The sequence below is a fragment of the Zonotrichia albicollis genome, chromosome 35 (genome assembly GCF_047830755.1).
Source record: "Zonotrichia albicollis isolate bZonAlb1 chromosome 35, bZonAlb1.hap1, whole genome shotgun sequence".
Lineage (NCBI taxonomy): Eukaryota > Metazoa > Chordata > Aves > Passeriformes > Passerellidae > Zonotrichia > Zonotrichia albicollis.
Window position 1 is genome coordinate 3,602,995 of NC_133853.1, and position 14,425 is coordinate 3,617,419.

Genomic DNA, 14,425 nt, shown 5'->3' on the forward strand with positions numbered 1-14,425 from the left:
TGTCAGGAAACGTGAGGGGAGAAAAGGATGGGAAATGTGAGGGGACGAAAGGGCAGGAAGTGTGAGAGGGAAAAGGGCAGAAAATGTGATTGGTAAAGTGCAAAATATCAGGCGAAAATGGCGGGAAACGTGAGGGGACAAAAGAGTAGGAGATGTGAGGGGGGGAAGGGAGAAAAAAATGAGAAAAAAGTCAGGAGATGTGAGGGGAGAAAAGGGAGGGAAACGTGAGGGAGAAAATGGGGGAAAATGTGAGGGAGAAAATGGGGGGAAATGTGAGGGGGAAATGGGGGAAAATGTGAGGGAGAAAATGTGAGGGGGAAATGGGGGAAATGTGAGGGAGAAAATGGGGGAAAATGTGAGGGGGAAATGGGAAGCATGAGGGGGAAAAGGGAAGGAAATGTGAGGGGGCAAAGGGAGGGAAATGTGAGGGCAGGAAAGGAGGGAAAGGCCTGATAAGCCAACCCCTGATAAACCAGCCCCTTGATAAACCAATCCCCTGATAAGCCAGCCCCTTGATAAGCCAACCCCCTTGTTATGTTTGCCCAATTATCCCATCGTAAGAAAAAACCCAACAATATTTGAGACAGCAGCAATTTTTAATCGAATCGTTTAAAAAATATACATCGACAGTATAATTTGATTAAAAATAAGGGATAATTTGGTTCCAAAAGCAGCGCATAAGCGAAAGATAACCACGGGGTACGGAGTGCAGGGCTCTGGACCCTTTGCCACCTCACGTATGAACTTGCCAAAGTCGCTGATGAAGGCCTCTCCTCTTCCTCTTCGTCCTTTAATTCACCTTAATTCACCTTTGGGTTACACACGCGCATCAAGCCGGTACAAGGGAAGCAAAAACTAACATATTACTGTATTTAAACATCAAAGCAAGAAAAGAGTGAGAAATGTGAGGGGAGAAAAGGGCCCAAAATATGAGGGGAATAAAGAGCAGGAAATGTGAGGGGGAAAAGAGTGGGAAATGTGAGAGGGGAGGAAAAAATGCAGGAAATGTGAGGGGAAAAAGGGGAAGAAATATGAGGGGAAAAGAGTGAGAAATATGAGGGGAGAAAAGGGAGGGAAATGTGAGGGGGGAGGAAAGGGTGGGAAACATGATGGGAGAAAAGGGCCCAAAATGTGAGAGGAATAAAAAGCAGGAACGGTGAAGGAAAAAAGTGGGAAACATGAGGGGGAAAAGGGTAAAAAATGTGAGGGGAATAAAGGGGGGAAAAGAGCGTGAAACATGAGGGAGAAATGTGACGGAAAAAGGAGGGAAATGTGAGGGGAGAAAGGCTGGAAAACATGAGGGGAATAAAGAGCAGGAAATGTGAGGGGCAAAAGAGTGGGGAATGTGAGGGGAGAAAAAAAGGGAAATGTGAGGGGAGAAAAGGGAGGGAAATGTGAGGGGAAATAAAGGGAAACATGAGGGAGAAAAGAGTGGGAAACCTGAGGTGAGGAGACAAAAATGGAGGGAAACATAAGGGGAGAAAAGGCAGCAAATGGAATGAAAAAGGGCCAGGAAACACCGAAAGAGAAGAAACCATGAAGTGGGAAAGGTGGGAAAAGCGCTCCCCGATTCCTCAGGTGCCCCCTCCCCAAAATGAAGCACAAAGACTCTGGGGGATTGCTCAGATTCTTTATTTTTATTGGGGCTCATGGGGCCTTCGTCACCCACACACTCTTCTTCCTCACCACCATGGGCCCGTGGCTCTGCAGGACGGTGGCAAAAATGGGGGTCAGCACCCCAAAATGAGGGAGAACCCCTCAAACGTCACCTCAAAATCCATCCCACCAATTAAACACCCCCCCTCCAAATTAAAAATCTCCTAATTAAACCTCCCAAATTAAAGATCCCCCAAATACAGCCCCAAAGATCACCAGTTAACTCCCTCAATTAAAGGCCCCCCTGATTAACAGCCCTAATTAAACATCTCCATTTAATCTCCCCCAATTAAAGCAACCACTAATTAAACCCCTTAATTAAAACACCCCAATTAAACCCAAGTAAAACCCTTCTATTTAACCCCCCAATTAATCCTCCCAACCAAACCCCACCAATTAAATACACCCCAATTAAACTTCCCAATCAAACCCCCTAATTACATAGGGGAGGTTTTAATTCATTAATTGATTAAAATTAATTAATTAAAATTAATAGCACCCCAAATGAAGCACCCCCTCACCATTTTTTGTCACCATCACTGGGGCACTGTGAAGGGAGAGACAAAACATTGAGGGGACTTCAATTCCCCCCCAAACCCACAATGCCCCCACCCCAATATCAGGAACCCCTCCCAAGGTACCCCAAAAATTTTGGGGGACCCCCTGAAATCCTGAGGAGCTCCCCCAAATTTTGGAGAGCCCTTTCTCCCTCTGGTAATCACAAACCCTCCCCAGGTATTCATGATCTCCTCCCAAAATTTTGGGGACCCTCCATGATTTTGGGGACCCCCTCACCCCAAAATCTATCAGGATCTCCCCCAGATTTTGGGGATCCCCCCAATTTTGGGGAGCCCCCTCACCCCAAAATCATCTCAGGTACCACGACCCTCCCCCAGCTATTCACGACTTCCTCCAAAATTTTGGGACCCCCCCTCATTTTGGGGACCCCTTCATCCCAAAATCACTCAGGACCTCCCCCAAATTTTGGGGTGCCCCTTCTCCCCATGGCCGCTCCTCCCCCAGGTGTTCACAACCCTCGCCCAGCTATTCACAACCTCCCTCCAAAATTCTGGAAACCCCTCCCGATTTTGGGGACCCCCTATGATTTTGCAGACCCCCCCTCATTTTGGGGACCCCTTCACCCCAAAATCACTCAGGACCCCCCCCAAATTTTGGGGTGCCCCTTCTTCCCCTGGCCGTTCCGCCCCCAGGTGTTCACAACGGTATTCACATCCTCCCCTCCAAAACTTTGGGAACCCCTCCCGATTTTGGGGACCCCCCCCGTGATTGTGGGGACCCCCTGGCCCATGTTGGGGCGCCCCTCACCCCGAATTTCGAGGCGGCACTCGGTCAGGGCCTCGCCCAGCTCGTTGACAGCCCTGCAGGTGTAGGTGCCGCCGTCGAAGGGCCCCGGCTTGCGGATCAGCAGCGTCAGCACCCCCTGGCTGTGCCGCGCCAGGAACTTGGGGTCATCCCCGATGGCCATCTGGTTCTTGAGCCACACCACCTTGGGCTGGGAGGGGGGGACACGGTCAGGGAACCCCAAAATGCACCCCGAAAATACCTCAAGGTACCCCTAAACCACCCCAAAAACACCCAAAACCACCCAGACCTGGGGATGCATCCATAGCCCCATTGGGACACCCCAAAACCCCCTCAGGACCCCAAATCTCCACCCAAACCCCCCCCAATTTCAGAGTCAGGGTTACCCCAAAACCCACCCAGGACCCCCAAATCTCCACCCAACCCCCCCCAATTTTGGGGTGTACACACCCAGGGGTACCCCAAAACCCCTCAGGACCCCAAATCTCCACCCAAAGCCCCCTAATATTGGGGTGAACATGATCGGGGGTCCCCCAAAACCCCTCAGGACCCCAAAATTTCCACCCAGGACCCCAAATCTCCACTCAGCAACCCAAACCCCCCAATTTCAGGCTGCACACCCCTAGGGGTACCCCAAAACCCCCTCAGGACCCCCAAAATCTCCACTCAGGACCCCAAATCTCCACCCAGCACCCCAAATCTCCACCCAAACCCCCCCAATCTCAGGCTGCACACCCCCGGGGGTCCCCCCAAACCCCCCCCAGACCTTGGGGTGCCCCCTGACGGCGCAGTTGAGGGCGGTGGAGTATCCGGCCACGGCGCTGCGATCCACCAGCGGCGTCAGGAACTGCGGCGCCGAGCGGAAATCGTGCTCCTGGTACTGGGGGGGCTTCAGCCGCAGCTCTGGGGGGGCCACAGCGGGTTAGGGGCACCCCGAAAACATCTGGGGGTGATCAAGGGTTGGGGTCCCACCCCCAGGTTGGAATAAGGGGGGGTTTTATCAAGGTCAGGGCACAAAGTGTGGGTGAGCCCCTAAAAATGCTTTACAATTTTAATATTCCCTGTTGAACGCTCTGAATTAATAATTCTTAATTAATGATAAAATCTCAATTAAGAGATCAGTTATTGGCAAAATTTGGGGGTTGGGTTTTGGGGATCACAGGGATCTTCCTGAACCCACAAAAACTGAACCAAAATCCCTTCAGATGTACCCCAAAACCACCTTAAATCACCCCAAAATCACCTCAAACCACCCCAAAACCACCTCAATCATCCCCAAAATCACCTCAAATCACCCCAAATCCACCTTAAACTGCCCCAAAACCCCTCAAAATTTGAGTTCTGGGTTTTGGGGATACTTTTGGGTTAGGGGCACCCGAAAACACTTTGGGTGTGATCAAGGGTTGGGGTCCCACTCCCAGGTTGGAATAAGGGGGGGTTTAATCAAGGTGAGGGCACACAGTGTGGGCGAGGCCCTAAAAATGCTTTACAATTTTAATATTCCCTGTTGAACACTCTGAATTAATAATTCTTAATTAATGATAAAATCTCAATTAAGAGATCAGTTATTGGCAAAATTTGGGGGTTGGGTTTTGGGGATCACAGGGATCTTCCTGAACCCACAAAAACTGAACGAAATCCCTTCAGATGTACCCCAAAACCACCTCAAACCTCCCCAAAATCACCTCAAACCACTCCAAAACCACCTCAAACCCCCCAAAACCAAATCAAATCCCCCCAAAAACACCTCCAACACCCCCAAATCCCCCCAAAACCATCTCAACCCCCCCCCCAAACGCCCCGAATTTGGGGGTACCCGCTTTGGGGATGACGGCCGTGTTGCAGGACAGCCCCGGTTTCTCGCTCAGCCCGCACAGGTTCTCGCTGAACACCTTGAACAGGGACTCGTTGCCCATCACCAGCTCCGAGGCCGTGCAGCGCAGGGGCCGCTTGTGCTCGTACACCGTGAACCGCTCCTGGCGGGGTTCGGGGGGCGTCAGGGGGTTTTGGGGGAGATTTTGGGGAGCTGAGGGGTTTTGGGGTGGTTTTGAGTTGGTTTTGGGGGGATTTGAGGGGGTTTTGGGAAGGTTTGAGGAGGTTTTGGGGGGGTTTTGGGTTGGTTTTGGGGGGGTTTGAGTTGGTTTTGGGAGGTCCTGAGGTGGTTTTGGGGAAATTTGAGGCGGTTTTGGGGTGGTTTGAGGCAGTTTTGGGCAGTCGTGAGGGGGTTTTGGGGGGGATCTGAGGTGGTTTTTGGAAGGTTTGAGGAGGTTTTGGGAAGGTTTGAGTTGGTTTTGGGAAGGTTTGAGGTGGTTTTGGGCAGTCATGAGGGGGTTTTGGGGAGATCTGAGGTGGTTTTGGGGGGATTTGAGGTGGTTTTTGGAAGGTTTGAGGTGGTTTTGGGGTGGTTTGAGGTGGTTTTGGAGTGGTTTTGAGTTGGTTTTGGGGGGATTTGAGGGGGTTTTGGGAAGGTTTGAGGAGGTTTTGGGGGGATTTGAGGTGGTTTTGGGGCAATTTGAGGTGGTTTTTGGAAGGTTTGAGGCAATTTTGGGGTGGTTTGAGGTGGTTTTGGGGGAATTTGAGGGGGTTTCGGGGGAGATTTTGAGGAGCTGAGGGGTTTTTGGGGGGTGTTGAGGCGGTTTTGGGGGAGACGGAAGGGATTTGGGGAGGTCTGAGGTGGTTTGGGGGAATTTGAGGGGGTTTTGGGGGGTCGTGAGGGGGTTTTGGGGGGGTTTGAGATGGTTTTCGGGGAGATTTTGGGGTTTTTTAGGTGGGTTTCAGGAGGTTTCAAGGAGATTTTGGGGGCTGAGGGGTTTTGGGGGGTTTGAGGGGGTTTTGAGGGGGATTTGAGGCGGTTTCTGGAAGGTTTTGGGGTGGTTTGAGGTGGTTTTGGGCAGTCGTGAAGGGGTTTTGGGGGGATTTGAGGGAGTTTGGTGGGGAGCTGAGGGGGTTTTGGGGCATTTGAGGGGGTTTTGGGGGGTCCTGGGGTGGTTTTGGGGGGATTTGAGGTGGTTTTGGGGGGATTTGAGGGGGTTTTGGGGGAGATTTTGAGGAGCTGAGGGTTTTTTGGGGAGGTTTGAGGTGGTTTTTGGGGGGGGTTGAGTTGGTTTTGGGGAAGGTTTGGGGGAGATTTTGGGGAGCCCAATTTTGGGGTTCCATTGAATATTTTGGGGTTCCATTGAGTACTTTGGGGTTCCATTGAATATTTTAGGGTTCCATTGAGAATTTTGGGATTTCCATTGACCATTTGAGACATTCATTGTGAATTTTGGGGTTCCATTAAGTATTTTGGGGTTCCACTGAATATTTTGGGGTTCCACTGAGAACTTTAGGGTTCCACTGAGTATTTTGGGATTCCACTGACTATTTTGGGGTTCCACTGAGTATTTTGGGGTTCCACTGAATATTTTGGGGTTCCACTGAGAACTTTAGGGTTCCACTGAATATTTTGGGGTTCCACTGAATATTTTGGGGTTCCACTGAGTATTTTGGGGTTCCTCTGGGCAGATTTCGGGGCGCTGCCCCCTCACCATGGTTCTCTTGTCGGCCTTCATGATGGTGTACCCGGTGATCTCGGCGTTGCCGTCGTCCTCGGGGGGCTCCCACTCCACCAGGGCGTTGAACCCCCAAACCTCCTTCACCTGCACGTTCTTGGGGGGGCCGGGCTTCTCTGGAGAGGGGGATCGAATCAGGGACACCCCAAAAATAGCCCAGAAACACCCCAAAAATAGCCCAGAAACACCCCAAAAATAGCCCAGAAACACCCCGAAACTGCCCTGGAACCTCCTTGGGAAATAGCACCCAAAATACCTCAAAACGCCCCAAAATAATCCCACAAAATATCCCAAAAACATCCCAAAAAATCCCACAAAATACCCTCAAAACCACCCCAAAAATACCCCAAAATCGCCCTGAAACCTCCTTGGGAAATAACAGCCAAAATACCTCAAAAACACCCCAGAACTGCCCCCAAATCCCCCAAATCCCCCAAAACCCACCCCAAAAATCCCCCTTAAAACTGCCCTGAAACATTCCCAGAAAACGGCACCCAAAAATCTCCAAAATCGTCCCAAAAATCCCCCAAAAATCCCTCAAAAACCGCCCCAAACCCATTCTGAAACATCCCAGTGCTCCCAGTTTGCAATCCCAGTGCCCGTCTCTGGTTCCCCCATGTCCCCCATTGCCTCTCCCACCATTCCCAGTGCTCCCAGTTCCCAATCCCAGTGATCCCAGTGATCCCAGTCACTCCCAGTTCCCAATGCCAGTGTTCCCAGTGCTCCCAGTTCCCAATCCCATCACTCCCAGTCACTCCCAGTGTTCCCGGTCGCTCCCAGTGCTCCCAGTTCCCAGTCCCAGTGCCCATCCCTGCTTCCCCCATTGTCTTTCCCATCACTCCCAGTCACTCCCACTCGCTCCCAGTGCTACCCAGTGCCCCCAGTTCCCAATCCCAGTCACTCCCTTCACTCCCAGTTCCCAATCCCAGTGATCCCAGTTGCTCCCAGTGCTCCCAGTGCCCCCAGTTCCCAATCCCAGTCACTCCCATCACTCCCAGTTCCCAATCTCATCACTCCCAGTCACTCCCAGTCACTCCCAGTGATCCCAGCCACTCCCAGTTCCCAATCCCAGTGATCCCAGTCGCTCCCAGTGCTCCCAGTTACCGACGATGCGCAGGCGCAGCTCGGCCGTGTCCTCCATGCCCTCGATGCGCACGCTGAGCCCGTAGCGCCCCGAGTGCCCCCTGGCGGCGGCGCGGATGAAGAACACCGTGTCCCGGTCCGATGTGCGCACGTGCACGTCCTCGCCCAGGGGCCCGCCCTCCTTCGTCCACGTCACCTGGGGGCGGGGCTTACCCTGCCGGGGGGCGGGGCTTGGTTAGATCTGTGGGGGGGGGGTGGGGTGTGGGGTTGTGGTGTCCCTATGGGGAGGTGTGGGGTTGTGGGGTTCAGGTGTCTCTATTGGGATCGATGGGCCTGTGGGGTTGAAGTGTCCCTATGGGGCTGTGGGGCTCAGTTGTCCCTATAGGGCTGTGGGGTTGAGGTGTCCCTAGGGGCCTGCACGGTTGTGGGGCTGAGTTGTCTCTATGGGGCTGAGTTATCCCAATAATTCCATAGGGCTGAGTGACCCCAATAAATCCCTATGGGGCAGAGTGACCCCAATAAATCCATAGGGCTGAGTGACCCCAATAAATCCCTATGGGGCAGAGTGACCACAATAAATCCCCATAGGGCAGAGTGACCCCAATAAATCCATAGGGCTGAGTGACCCCAATAAATCCCTATGGGGCCGAGTGACCCCAATAACTGCCCAGGCCAGATTCCCCGGGTTTTGGGGTGCCCCTCTCACCTGGAAGGGGATCACCAGGTTCACCTGCTCCCCCACCTTCCTCACGTACGTCTGCCGCAGGTGCCGGGGCAGCCGGATTTTGGGGCGCTCTGGGGGGGTTGGACAATGTTTAGGGGGGGATTTATGGGGCAGAACCCCCAAATTTTGGGGTCCTCCCCGATTTTGGGGTCCCTGCTTACCCATCAATTCCCCCCCTAATTCCTTCAGGTTCTTCTCCCCTAAGTTTCAGCTCCGTTTTTGGGGTCCTTCCCCATTTTTGGGGTCCTTCACCATTTTTAGGGTCCCTCCTCATATTTAGCCTTTCTCCCCAATCTTAGGGTCACTCCCAATTTTTGGGGTCCCTCCCCAATTTTGGGTTCCCCCACTTCTGTTTTTGGGCTCCCCCCAAATTTCGGGGTCCCCCCTTTCCTTTATGGATCCCCCTTTGCCTTAAGGATTCCCCCCTGATTTTGGGGTCCCCACCTAATTTCGGGTGCCCCCCCCAATTTCCTGATTCCCCCCAATCCCTGCCTCCCCCCCCCGATTTCGGGGTGCTCCCCCTAAATTTCGGGGTCCCCTCTTTTCCTTATGGATCCCCCTTTTTTGGATCCCCCTAATTTCCCTTATGAATCCCCCCTAATTTCGGGATTTCCCCCCCGATTTTGGGATTTTCCCCCCCCAATTTCAGGGTCCCCTCAATTCCTGCATACCCCCCAAATTTCGGGGGATCCCCCCAAATTTCGGGGTGCCCCCAAATTTCAGCCCCCCCCCCCCCCGATTTCGGGACACCCCCCTTTCCTTTATGGATCCCCCCTGATTTCGGGATTCCCCCCCCTGATTTCGGGGTCCCCCCCTTTTCCTTTAGGGATCCCCCGTTGCCTTAAGGATTCCCCCCTGATTTTGGGGTCCCTCCTGATTTCGGGGTCTCCCCTTTCCTTTATGGATCCCCCCTCAATTTTGAGATTTTCCCCCCTAATTTCGGGACTTCCCCCCCAGTTTCTGCCTCCCCCCCAATTCCCGCCTTCCCCCCAAATTTCGGGGTGCTCACCCCCAAATTTCGGGGTGCTCACCCCCGATTCCGGGGCGCCCCCCTGACTTCGGTTCCCCCCTAATTTCGGAGTCCCCTCTTTCCTTTATGGATCCCCCCTAATTTCGGGATTTCCCCCCTAATTTCGGGACTTCCCCCCCAATTTCTTTCTCCCCCCAATCTCCGCCTCCCCCCCAAATTTCGGGGTGCTCCCCCCGATTCCGGGGCGCCCCCGGACGCACCGACGATCTCGCGGATGGTGACGGGCTGGGCCATGGTGGCCGGGGGGCTGCGGCCCGCGATGTTGACGCCGACCACGCGGAACAGCAGCTTCTCCCCGGTGGGCAAACCGGGCACCGTGAGCCCGCAGCGCTCCACCAGCTCCGTGTTGGCGGGGGTCCAGTTGGTGTCTGGGGGGAGAAATTGGGGTTATGGGGTCGGGGAGGGAGTTATGGGGCTGGGGTCTCCACCAGCTCCGTGTTGGCTCCCTCTCTCTGGGGGGAGAAATTTGGGTTATGGGGTTGGGGGTATCGGATTTTGGGGGGTTATGGGGTTGGGGTCTCCACCAGCTCCGTGTTCACGGGGTCCAGTTTGTGTCTGGGGGGGAAAAGGGAAATTTGGCGGGTTATGGGGTCGGGGGTGTTGGATTTTGGGGGGTTATGGGGTTGGGAAGGGGGCTGGAGGGCTCCGAATTTGGGGGTTTTTGGGGCTGGGGTCTCCACCAGCTCCGTGTTCGCAGGGGTCCAGTTGGTGTCTGGGGGGGAAAAGGAAAATTTGGGGGGTTATGGGGTTGGTGGGTTTTGGATTTTGGGGGGTTATGGGGCTGGGGAAGGGCTTATTTTGGGCCTCCATCCCCAAATTTTGGGCTCCCCTCAATTTTGGGATCTCCCCCAATTTCAGGGATTTCTCATGAAGTTTTAGGATTCCACCCCAAAAATTTTGGGGTCCTTCCCGAAATTTTAGGGTCCCTCTCAATTTTGGGCTCCCACCAAATTTTGAGGTGCCTCCCTCCCCTCACCACTCCCCCAGGTACCCCTCAATTCTCTCCCAAATTTCACAAAATTTTGGGATCTCCTCCAATTTCAAGGAGTCCCCTGAAGTTTTGGGATTCCACCCCAAATTTTTGGGGTCCCCCCGAGTTTTGGGGTGCCCCACTCAACCCCTCCCCTCATCATTCCACCAGGTACCACTCGATGCCCCCCAAATTTCATCGATTCCCACAAACTTTTGGGATCTCCCCCGAAGTTTCGTGATCTCGCCCCAAACTTTTGGGATCTCCCCCGAAGTTTTGGGGTGCCCCCCGAGGTTTTGGGGTGCCCCCGAGTTTCGGGGTGCGCACTCACCCCCCTCTCGGCACCACTCCACCAGGTAGCCGTCGATGCCCCCGGCCCCCAGGCGCTCGGGCGGGCGCCACTTGAGCGTGGCCGTGGTGTCGGTGACGTCCTCCAGCGTCAGGTGAGTGGGCTCGCTGGTGGGGGCTGCGGGGAACCCCAAAACCAGCACAAATCACCCCAAAAGTCAGCACAAAAATCAGCCCAAAATCAGGGCAAAAATCAGTGCAAAATCAGCCCCAAATCAGACAAAAAGCAGCCCAAAAAACACCCCAGAATCGCCTCAAAATCACATGAAAACCACCCCATAATCAGCCTAAAAAAACACCAAAATCACCCCAACAATACCCCCAAAATCACCACAAATCACCCCAAAAATTAGCACAAAATCAGCACAAAAATCAGCACAAAAATCAGCACAGAATCAGCCAAAAAATCAGCACAAAATCAGCCCCAAATCAGACAAAAAGCAGCCCAAAAATCACCTCAAAATCACATGAAAACCACCCCAAAATCAGCCTAAAATCACACCAAAATCACCCCAAAAATACCCCCAAAATCACCCCAAAAATTAGCACAGAATCAGCTCAAAATCAGACAAAAAGTAGCCCAGAATCAGCCCAAAACTCAGCCCAAAAATCACCCCAGAATCGCCTCAAAATCACATAAAAACCACCCCAAAATCAGCCTAAAATCACACCAAAAATACCCCAAAAATCACCCCAAATCACCCCAAAAATTAGCACAAAATCAGCACAAAAATCAGCCCAGAATCAGCCAAAAAAATCAGCACAAAATCAGCCCCAAATCAGACAAAAAGCAGCCCAAAAAACACCCCAGAATCACATGAAAACCACCCTAAAATCAGCCTAAAAAAACACCAAAATCACCCCAACAATACCCCAAAAATCACCACAAATCACCCCAAAAATTAGCACAAAATCAGCACAAAAATCAGCCCAGAATCAGCCAAAAAATCACATGAAAACCACCCCAAAATCAGCCTAAAATCACCCCAAAAATACCCCCAAAATCACCCAAATCACCCCAAAAATCAGCACAAAAATTAGCACAAAATCAGCCCAGAAATTAGCACAAAATCTTCTCAGAATCATCCCAAAAATCAGCACGGAATCAGCCAAAAATCAGCACAAAATTTGCTCAAAAATCAGCCCAAAAATACCCCCAAAATCACACTAAAATCATCACAAAAATCAGCACAAAATCAGCCCCAAATCACCCCCAAAACCATTTCAAATTCAGCCTAAAATCAGCCCAAAATCACACAAAAATCAGCCCAAATTCAGCCCAAAATCAGCCCCAAAATCACCAAAAATCAGCCCAAAAATCAGCCCAAAATCAGGGCAAAAATCAGTGCAAAATCAGCCCCAAATCAGACAAAAAGCAGCCCAAAAATCCCCCCAGAATCGCCTCAAAATCACATGAAAACCACCCCAAAATCAGCCTAAAATCACACCAAAATCACCCCCAAAATCAGCCCAAAAAGTAGCCCAGAATCAGCTCAAAAACCACACAAAAAACACATCAAAAATCACCCCAGAAATCACCTCAGAATCATCCCAAAATCAGCCCAAAAATCAGCACAAAATTAGCCCAAAAATTAGCAAAAAATCAGCCCCAAATCACCCCAGTATCACCCAAGATTCATCCCCAAATCAGCCCAAAATACCTCAAAAATCATCCCCAAAATACCCCCAAATCAACCCAAAATCACCTCAAAAATCACCCAAAAGCCACCTCAGAATCATCCCCAAATCAGCCCCAAATCAGCCCAGAATCATCCCAAAATCACCCCAAAAATCCCCCCAAAATCACTACAAAAATCACCCCAAAAAAATCAGCCCCAAATCAGCTGAAAATCAGCCCAAAACCACCCCAAAAATCACCTCCAAATCATCCCAAAATCAGCCCAAATTCCTTCCAGGACCCCCAAAATGCTCCTGAGACACCCCCAGACCCAATCCAGGACCCCCAAATCCCCTCCAGGACCCCCCAAATCCCCATGGGAGCCCCCAAACCCAATCTAGGACCCCCAAATCCTCCCCAAATCCCCTCTAGGACCCCACAAATCCTCCTGAGACACCCCCAGACCCAATCCAGGACCCCCAAATCCCCTCCAGAACCCCCCAAATCCCCTCCAGGACCCCCAAATCCCCTCCAGGACTCCCCAGATCCCCCTGGGAACCCCCAGACCCAATCCAGGACCCCCAAATCCCCCTCAAATCCCCTCTAGGACCCCACAAATCTCCCCCAAATCCCCTCCAGGACCCCCAAATCCCCCTGGGAGCCCCCAGACCCAATCCAGGACCCCCAAATCCTCCTCAAATCCCCTCCAGGACCCCCAAATCCCCTCCAGGACCCCCCAGATCCCCCTGGGAGCCCCCAGACCCAATCCAGGACCACCAAATCCTCCTCAAATCCCCTCCAGAATCCCCTAAAACACCCCAAATCTACCCCAAATCTCCCCCAAATTTTGCCCAAATCCCCCCCAAATCCCCTCCAGGACCCCCTAAAATGCCTCAAATCTCACCCAAATCCCCCTCAAATCCCCCCAAAAGCTCATCCAGGACCCCCCCAAATCTACCTGAGACACCCCCAGACCCAATCCAGGACCCCCAAATCCCCCTCAGATCCCCTCCAGGACGCCCCAAATCCCCGTGGGAGCCCCCAGACCCAATCTAGGACCCCCCAAATCCCCTCCAAACTCACCCAAATCCTGCTGAAATCTCCCCTCAAATCCCCTCCAGGACCCCCTAAAACGCCCCAAATTTTGCCCAAACCCCCCCAAATTCTACCCAAACCCCCCCGGGACCCCTCCCCACCCACCGATGGGCATGAAGGGGGGGTTTGGGGTGGGTTTAGGGTGGGTTTAGGGAGTTTGGGGTGATTTGGGATGGGTTTGGGGGGGTTTGGGGTGATTTGGGGTGGGTTTTGGAGGTTTAGGATGGGTTTGGGGGGATTTAGGGTGGGTTTTGGGGGATTTAGGGTGGGTTTTGGGGGATTTGGGGTGGGTTTGGGGCGGGTTTTCGGGGATTTGGGATGGGTTTAGGGGGATTTGGGGTGGGTTTGTGGGTTTGGATGGCTTAGGATGGGTTTGGGGTGGATTTAGGCGGTTTTGGGATGGGTTGAGATGGGTTTAGGATGGGTTTGAGTGGTTTTGGGTTGGGTTTGGGGGGTTTGAGATGGGTTTTGGGGGATTTGGGTTGGGTTTGGGGGGGTTTGGGGTGGGTTTGGGGGGATTTGGGGTGGGTTTAGAGTAGGTTTAGGTAGATTTGGATGGGTTTGAGAGATTTTGGGTTAGGTTTGGGAGGTTTGGGGCGGGTTTAGGTGGATTTGGGGTGGGTTTTGGAGGTTTGGGTGGATTTGGGAGGTTTAGGGTGGTTTGGGCTGGCTTTAGGGGGTTTGAGCTGGGTTTGGGCTGGGTTTAGGGGATTTGGGGTGGGTTTGGGGAGGTTTCGGATGGGTTTGGGGTGATTTGGGGCTGGTGTACAGGGTTTGAGCTGGGTTTGGAGTGGGTTTGAGGGGTTTTGGGGTGGTTTTAGGGTGTTTTTGGGGTATTTTTTGGTGCTTTTCATGGTTTTGGGGTGTGACTGACCCTAAATAGACCCAAAATCCCGTAAAACCGCCCCAAAACCGCCCCAGGTCCCGGGGGGGATTTTTCCTCCCCGCGCTGTTCCCGTTCCCATGGGAACGGCACGGGGGGGGGGCACTGCGGATGCGCGGTTACCATGGGAACGGCGCGGAGGGA

General features: G+C 52.8%; 1 protein-coding gene across 1 annotated transcript; it reads right to left on the minus strand.

Annotated features, from left to right (window-relative positions):
• Window positions 1-1,616: 1,616 nt before the first annotated feature.
• Window positions 1,617-13,595, minus strand: LOC141726482 (myosin-binding protein C, fast-type-like). The gene is made up of 11 exons (XM_074531386.1): window positions 13,504-13,595; window positions 10,669-10,803; window positions 9,568-9,735; window positions 8,320-8,408; window positions 7,635-7,827; window positions 6,507-6,646; window positions 4,796-4,955; window positions 3,746-3,882; window positions 2,983-3,169; window positions 2,178-2,203; window positions 1,617-1,704 (listed from the first exon to the last, which is right to left on the minus strand). Exons 1-10 carry the CDS (start codon window positions 13,511-13,513, stop codon window positions 2,193-2,195), a joined length of 1,230 nt encoding a protein of 409 aa, XP_074387487.1. The 5' UTR covers window positions 13,514-13,595; the 3' UTR covers window positions 1,617-1,704; window positions 2,178-2,192.
• Between the last annotated feature and the right edge of the window lie 830 nt (window positions 13,596-14,425).

What these genes read in the sequence shown, in the direction of transcription:
- LOC141726482 (XM_074531386.1), bottom strand. An exon ending in CACCATCCGCGAGATCGTCG is followed by an intron (nt 8,409 to 9,567) that starts GTGCGTCCGGGG and finishes CAACCCCCCCAG; the next exon opens with AGCGCCCCAAAATCCGGCTG. An exon ending in ACCTGGTGATCCCCTTCCAG is followed by an intron (nt 7,828 to 8,319) that starts GTGAGAGGGGCA and finishes GCCCCCCGGCAG; the next exon opens with GGTAAGCCCCGCCCCCAGGT.